At 34.6% G+C, this 8,893-nt stretch overlaps 1 protein-coding gene across 1 annotated transcript; it reads left to right on the plus strand.

Moving 5' to 3' along the window:
- The first annotated feature begins 4,878 nt into the window (after positions 1–4,878).
- On the plus strand, positions 4,879–8,557 carry LOC149577819 (uncharacterized). Its single transcript, XM_089798111.1, has 2 exons — positions 4,879–7,474; positions 7,710–8,557. Exons 1-2 carry the CDS (start codon positions 4,879–4,881, stop codon positions 8,099–8,101), a joined length of 2,988 nt encoding a protein of 995 aa, XP_089654237.1. The 3' UTR covers positions 8,102–8,557.
- The last annotated feature ends 336 nt before the right edge of the window (positions 8,558–8,893 follow it).

Genomic DNA, 8,893 nt, shown 5'->3' on the forward strand with positions numbered 1-8,893 from the left:
GCAGAATTTCCTCTCTGCATCATGAGGGAGATACTTGCCTGTAGCTTAGAAGTTTAGATTATGGAATATGATTTGAAATGTTAAAATGAAAAATTTACACACAATCTTTTTATAAATACAGGTACACATTTTGAATAAATACAGTACACATTTTGAATAACTTTCAAATTACATATCTTCATTATTCTTAATAAAGAAAATTTTCCTATCATCCCTATCAATATGTGAAAAAATAAAGATAAAAAAAATTAATGATATTAACAATCTATATTAAACTGTTTTTTTAATGATATTCTCAATCTATATCAAACTTTACAAATAATTTATATTAAGTATAAAAGAAAGAGAGATTTTCTTATAGAGAGTAGAAGAGGAACAATATAATTTTATAAGATAGATCATCTATTTTTGAATAGCTGAATAGATGTATAGAATAGATAAGATGTTTAATAATTATTTATTATTTAATTTTTTAAATATTTAATTTAAAAAGTTAAATATATAAATCATGATTATATTTATTATAATTATTATTTATAATATTTATAAATAATAAAATTATATAATATTTTTTTATTAAATTATAAGTAATTTTGTGTTTATAATGATGTATGAATATATAAAAAGTCATTTCTTCTATTTTAAATGGTCTTTTAGGATTCTTGTAACTATCAAACTTTGTATGAGTAAGGTATATAAGACATCAAAAGATGTATGTTTAGAATCTTGTGTTAACTTTATTGTTAAGAGATAAAAATAGACATCTAAGAATTATTTATTTTAATACAAGTTATAATCACATATCTAGTCAATTAAAATAAAAATTTAGATTTTCTAAGAATCATTAAAATATTATTTTAAAAAAGGAGGAAAAACTAGATACTTAATGTGTAACAATGGGCATACCATTGAAATATGTATATATGTGATCCAAATGAATCATCTAATATTAGATTTAAAACAATCTTCTCTATAGATTAGAAAATATTGGAATCAAATGTGATTTTAATTTAGAATATTATGATTTTAAAATTTTTTTCTAAGATTGCTAATTATTAAGAATCTATATAATTGTTTATATAGGTTGTGTGGCTATGAAATATATTATTTTGTAGGTATTTTATTATACATGCAATTAATCATGACTCAAACATATTTGCATCATTCTAAAATTCTCACCCAAAGTACACATGAATCCTTTACCATTGAATTAACTCAAACTTTATTATGTTAAAACAACACCTAATCTTATGTTAGAAATGTGGTAGCTACAATTTTTATAGAGATATTCCAAACAAAGATTTTTTCTTTTTATTTTGAAATCATCATTACTAGTGTGATATTTATTATAAAGAAAGAAAGAAGAGAAAGATAATTCTTCTAATTTATAATATTTAAATCTCTATGTAAGTTTAGAGATGACTTGAGTGAAATAAAGATAGATTTTCTTATGGTAGGAAAAAGGGAAAAAAATATAATTTTATAAGATAGGTTATCTATTTTTCTTTTTGGTAATCATATTTTGTTAGTATTAATTTTCAAAAATACAAAGTACATTGAGCCACTGATGTGGCAAATTGCAACTTCTAAAGAATAAGTCCTACCTAAAATACCAAGAAACCTCCATTACATTTGTCATACATGATTCACCAAGAGACCTTCAAGAACTACATTACTACCCAAAACTAGATTGATCTTTACATCTACCTATGCTACCCAAATTGGGCATAACCAAACCATAAATAGACAAAAAAACATAGAAATAATCTCATTAAAACCAACGCTACATCTCATCCTTTGACATATTAGGAAAACTCATACCACCACACTTCATATTTTTACTCAACCTTCGACGCTTTGCCTTTGAAGCTATTGAGCTAGATTCACCCAAGGAAGCCCTAGACTTGACAAGTGTAAACTTCATCTTTCATCTCCTCTCCTGCTCTTCCATATTTTGAATGTACAACAACAACTGCACCCCTCCCATGCAAGCACCCTTAATCTATGCCTTTATCAAGTGGGAAGAGCTCCATATAATCAGAGGTTGTAATTCTCCCACATCTCCACCAAAAACCCTCCATGGCCCCTATTGCATGTGTAATCCAATGCCAAGCTCCACATGGTCTACAATACCTTTCACACCCTCAACTAACTAAGACTCCACTCAAAATCACATCACCCTCATAGCCTCCACCCTTGTTCTAAGCATCAAATCAAAAGCAAGACAAGGAAAGTAATACACAGATTGTTTCGAGGGAAGATATATATATTCAAGTAGAATATCCCCCTGAGAATTGTACACACATGGTCCTAGAATTGCATATCGTCGAATTGAAAAAGACCCCACATTTGCTTCACCATTAGCACCCTATGAATTGTAGGAAGATGATTGGGACTCCAAAGAAAAGTTTACCTCCATCCTCAAACCCAACTCAATCAATTTTGTAGAAGAACTTTCTAACTACAAAACCAAATGCAACCACAGGCCATAAAAAGGGCGCATAACTCTCTAAATATCAACATCCAATGTCATCAACTAACAAAACAAAAAGCCCATCATACTCTCATCCACAATTATCAGAGAGGAAGAAATTACCCATCAACTTTAAGGTGTAACCCCGCATCATTACCTAAACATCCCTCAAACAAACATACCACCTCATAACTGTCTATAGTCCTACCACCCATCGATGGGAAAGACTTCCCAAATCAAAAGCCCAACATTAATTAATTCAAAAGCACCCCAACTGCTTTATACATTAGCCAAATCAAAACTTCTGAAGTCTTAAAAAAATTCTAATGTTCCCTAGTTAGAATTCCCAACACAAGCTTTAGATAGTTTATCCTTGCAACATTTTCTTCTCAAAGGACATGAGACACCCTAAAGTCCTCAAATGTCTCTAGAAGTGTTCTAATTCTTCAGATATGCTTGTTTAAATACCAAGCATCGATCTCCCCTTTAATTATAACATTTACTACAATCTGCAAATAACCTTCTAAATGCAATTTACCATTAAGATTGCATTGATCGCAACCAAATATTAGGCCTCATTATTTGATCCCTTTGACAATTTCTTAGCCCACTAACAAGGATATTTGCCAACTCATCTCTAGCTACAAAGCCTGCACCGGACAAACCTAGGTTACCTTTAAAAGCCCTATCATTCTTAAGTTTAACCCACCACTATTCAAGAGGCTTCCCTCAACAAACCATTAATGAATCATAAGATAGGTCATTTATTATTGAATATGTTAATAAATATGTAGAATAGCTATGATATTTAATAATTATTTATTATTAAATTAATAATCATTTATATTAATTAAAATAGTTAAATATATAAATCCCAATTATATCGTAAAATTAAATTTGTTAATTTTTTTTTTATTTTTTTTTTATTTTTTGTGTTTGTGTGTGTGTGTGTGTGTGTGTGTGTGTGTGTGTGTGTGTGAGAGAGAGAGAGAGAGAGAGAGAGAGAGAGAGAGATTAATATATTGTTTATTACATTTATGAATTGTTTATTCTTGGCAACCATATATAAACATAGGAACAAACAACTCTTCCATTTAAAATGTATTCTTGCCACTCTCAAACTTCATATAAGGTTTAGAAGACATCAAAAGATGTGTGTTCATTATGTTTTGTTAACATTATTATTAATAAATGAAAATAAACATTTAAGGAGTTATACTAATACATGCTATATTCACATATTCGACCAATTTAAATTAAAAAAATAGATTCTATTAAACCATTAAAACAATATTGAACTCAACAAGAAAAGTAAAATGTAGATAATGAGCTCAATATGTAACTAATGACATGCCATTAATAAGTACATATTTTTAATCAAACTCAATCCCCTAATGTTAGATTTAATACAATATTCTCAAAAAATTAAAAAGTTTTGATTTAGAAAATTATGATCTGTATTTTTATGTCAAACTCAATCCTCTAATATTAGATTTAAAACAATATTCTCCAAAAATTAGAAAATATTGAAATCACATGTGGTTTTGATTTAGAAAATTATGATTTTGAATATTTTGTACCACGGTGTACCATAGATTGCTAATTGTTTTGAATTTATATGTAGATTTTGTGGCTCTTAAAGATGCTAGATTTTAGGTATTTCATTATTCATGCAATTAGTCAATACTAAACATATGAGTTGACTCAAACGTATTAGCATCCCACTCTGTTTTCATCTAGACCACATGAATTATTCACTTTTTAATAATCTTTCATCTTTTAATTAAATCAGAATTTATTAAAAGCATACATACCAATTATTATATCAGCATACAAATTAATAAGATAATCTGATTTTATAAATGTTTAAATATAATTCTAAATAACCACTTTAATATATAAAATTAGTAATAATAACTTTTAAACATGAAAAATAACAAGTCATCTTTAAAATGTGTAATAAATATTCTTTACCCAGAAATTTTCCACTTTACTTTGATGCGTAAACAATGTTATTTGAATGAGTGATCAATCTGGAAAAAAAGGTCTTAAAATGTTGGAAGTTTTATTATACAGACTAGAATGTTTTAAATAGATGTTTTTGATATATATCAATCTTCAGTGTTCTAGATACAGTCTATAATTATCTTGTAGATCAACATTATCTTGGACTTAAACAATTACTGGAGCCGTTTGGCATTGATATAATATAAACACAAAGGTTAGAAGAAGCAGAGGCAGGCAGCAGCAATTTTACATGATTCTTCCGCTAAATCCTCTTCCACTAAATCCTCATCTCGGACAATGGTGAACCTTTGCAGTCTCTGTTCAGAGACGGCAATGGTGGGGAAACTTAGTTCATTTCTCTGTCCTAAATTGTATTGAATGTATTCTAAGCTGGGAAGATGGCGCGGTTTTCTCTGTTTACAGCGGCGGTGTCGTCTCTCATTATTTCGATTTGTTTGGCTGATTCGAATGCGGACGCAAAGGCCCTGCTAGCATTTAAATATGGTTTAAGTGATGCAATGGGGTATTTGAACAATTGGGAGTACGAAAGGGGGAGTTTAAGTAGTCAACATTGCAGGTGGAATGGCGTTAAATGCAATGCGGATGGAAGAGTTACAGAGCTTGATGTTTCTAATATAAATCTCAGTGGTCAAATTTCCAACGACATTCAGCTGCTATCTGAGCTCCGAGTTCTCAAAATTTCCCACAATTCATTCTCTGCAGTTTTGCCTGTCGCCATTGCTAATCTCACGAAGTTGGTCATTCTGGATGTAAGTGAGAATCATTTCTATGGAATGTTTCCCTCTGGCTTGGATCAGGCCTCCGGATTGATCAGCATTAGTGCCCATAGCAATGATTTCACGGGACCGCTTCCGGAGGATATTGGGAGGCTGAAGTTGCTGGAGCTTTTGGATTTTAGGGGATGCTTCTTTAATGGCAGCATCCCAAAGTCATATGGGGAGCTGAAAGGACTTAGATCTCTGGATCTAGCATGTAATCATCTGACCGGAAAGATTCCACCGCAAATTGGCAGGCTGCCGCTGCTGGAGAAGCTGACCATCGGCTACAATAGTTTCGATGGCGACCTTCCTATGGAATTTGGGAACTTGACCAATCTACAGATTTTAGATCTGAGCTATGCTAATTTGGAGGGCACTATTCCGAAAGAACTAGGGCAAATTCAACAGCTCCATTCTCTGCATCTTTGCTATAATAAATTTACAGGAACTATACCTGCAGAAATTGGGAACATTAGGTCTATGATCTTCTTAAACCTGTCTGGTAATTTTCTTTCAGGCTCCATTCCAAATGAAATCGGTAGGTTGGAGATCTTACAGCTGCTGAATGTTGGGAATAATAATTTAAGCGGGGTGATACCTGAAAGTTTTAAGGGTATATATGGTCTTACGACGCTGTTGCTGCGGAACAATTCTTTTAGCGGCTGGCTGCCTCAGGAACTGGGAAGAAATTCAGTATTGCAGTGGTTGGATGCATCGTTTAATTCCTTCAGCGGCCCAATACCTCCAGGCCTCTGTAGCAGGGGAGGCCTCAAAGTGCTTATCCTTACCAACAATGGCTTCACAGGCCCCATTCCTGAGGGCTTGACCAGATGCACATCTCTCTTGAGAGTCAGACTGCAGAAGAACAACCTAATTGGTCCAGTCCCCGGTGGGTTTGGAAGCCTCCCAAATCTATACGTGCTTGAACTCACTTGCAACAATCTGAGCCATGAAATACCCCAAAATCTTTTCCTATCCCCGAAGCTTTCTTTCGTTGATCTGTCTCACAACGAGCTCCAGGGACGCCTCCCTTTGGACATATGGAAAATGCCTAGCTTGCAGAAATTTTGCTCCTCTCACAACAATCTCACTGGTGAGATCCCAGATCGGTTCCAGAGTTCCAGCAATCTAGTTATCCTAAATCTGTCGCACAATAGCTTTTTGGGATCTATTCCACTGAGCATTGCAGCCTGCAAGAAGCTTGTAGAATTGTATTTGAAACAGAATCGGCTCAAGGGAAGTATCCCAGCTGAGCTTGCAGAATTACCGGCCTTGGCCACAATAGATCTCTCTCACAACTCTCTCTCTGGCACCATTTCATTAAGATTCCAAGACTCCGTTGTACTAGAGATTTTCAATGTGTCTTACAACCACCTCTCCGGCTCTGTTCCAACGAATGGAGTTTTCAGAGCACTGACGGCTGATAGCTTTGTGGGCAACAGTGCGCTTTGTGGGGCAATACTGGGGCCCTGCCCAAGTGGTAGAGGACCGGGAAAAATCAGTGAACAGTTAGGATGGTTTATTGGAATCTCAACTTTAATTTGTGTGGTAATTGTTATAGGGGCAGCCCATTTTGTCTACAAGCGCAATTCTAGCTCTTGTGTCAGGTTCAAGAACACAGAAGAGTGCCCCTGGAGGATGACAGGCTTCCAGAGGTTGAATTTCACAGCTAAAGACATATTGGAATGTATAAAAGAAAGCAACATTGTAGGAATGGGTGCCACCGGCACTGTGTACAGGGCAGACCTACCAGGAGGAGAGGACACTGTAGCTGTCAAAAAGCTATGGACAACCCACCAAGATTTACAAGTCTCAGACCCAGGTATTATAGCGGAGGTGAAAGTGCTGGGAAACCTTAGGCACAGAAACATACTCAGATTGCTTGGCTATTGCTACAACGATGTCAATACTCTGCTAATCTATAAATACATGCCCAATGGGAACCTTTCAGACGCTCTTCATGGGAAGTCTGCCCTCAAACATTTGTTGGCAGATTGGGCCTCTAGGTACAACATTGCTCTTGGAATTGCACATGCACTTTGCTATCTGCATCACCACTGTTCTCCCGTTGTGATTCACAGGGACGTCAAGTCCAACAATATTTTGCTCGATTCGAATCTGGATGCTCGTCTTGCAGACTTTGGGCTCGCCAAATTCTTACAGAAGAACGAAACCATGTCAATGGTTGCAGGTTCCTATGGATATATTGCTCCGGGTAATTTATAATCAAAGCCAACGCTTATCAAACTTCCATTCATAACTACGCATTAAGCTTGATGTTGTGGTTTCAGTTTGTTTTAACTCAACTAAGATTTTGATATCTCTAAAATAAAAACAGAGTATAACTAATACCAATCAAACTTTCATTCATATAGGAAACTAGGCATTAAGCTTGTTATTGTGATTTCCGTTTGCTTTAACTCAACTAAGATTTGATTAAAATAAAACAGAGTATGCCTACACATTGAAGGTGGATGAGAAGAGTGATACATACAGCTTTGGAGTGGTGCTGTTGGAATTGGTGACTGGAAGAAAACCGATAGAGCGAGAGAATGGAGAGGCACGGAACATTGCAGATTGGGCTAAAGATAAAGTCACAAACAGTCCCGAAGGGATGTTGCAATTGCTGGACCCTGATGTTGTTGGTGTCTTGTGTGATCATGTACAGGAAGAAATGATGTTGGTTTTGTCGATCGCTCTGTTCTGCACCAGACAATTTCCCAAGGATCGGCCCTCCATGAAAGATGTGGTTACCATGTTGGAAGAAGCCAAGCCAATGAAGAATAGAGGCGCGGCTGTTAAAGAACGGGGCAAGCCGCCTTCGATTTCAAGCTTGATGTAAGAGTACAGAGAAGTTTTAGATCTGTTCGCCGTGATCAACTATGATCAAATGTTGCACACACAACAAAGTCTTTAGTAATGCCGTTCGGGGCTTGTTAATAAACCCCAGAAAACCGCCTGCTTCACTGCTTCAGGAAAAACATACTGTTAAACAAGCTAAACCAAAAGAAAACAGTATAACAGATCCATTCACCAGATCAGATTGCATTTGCATGTGAAGACTTCGATAAAACGGAACGGCAGCAGCAGTTATTTGTTTATTTTTTGGAAAAAATTGTCAAGCCTACAGAGTTTCTACACAGCAAAATCCGAAGCCCTTCTCCAAGGTGTCAACATCCTCTTCAATCAAAGTCGTCTGGAACTCCTCAGGCGGGAAAAAAACAAACCCAAAAATAAGTGGCGCCAAATTTGACAGTTAACGCCCAGAAAATAAAACACGAAAAACCGAAAATAAATAAAACCGACAATATCTTCCTAAAGGATCAGCGGTTACATTCAGAATGGTAAATAAATAACTATTTATGTGTGCTGTCTTAGCATTTGATTATTCTCCATCTTAGATTACCTAATCAAATATATATTGTGTAAATGTTAATTTTTAATTCATATTGTTTATTTTTTAAGTCATTAAGCAACTGTTTTTCAGTACTTGTGGCTAGGCTAAGTACTATTGTGTCATTTTATAAATTCCTCACTTTAATGAGTTATTAAATGACCTCCAATCTATCAATTATAATTTATTCAATTTGATTGTTTTTATATATTTTATGTTTTAAAGATGCAAATTAATTCT

Source organism: Cupressus sempervirens, chromosome 1, assembly GCF_028749045.1.
Source record: "Cupressus sempervirens isolate cs-2001-9-10 chromosome 1, ASM2874904v1, whole genome shotgun sequence".
In the NCBI taxonomy this organism is placed as follows: domain Eukaryota; kingdom Viridiplantae; phylum Streptophyta; class Pinopsida; order Cupressales; family Cupressaceae; genus Cupressus; species Cupressus sempervirens.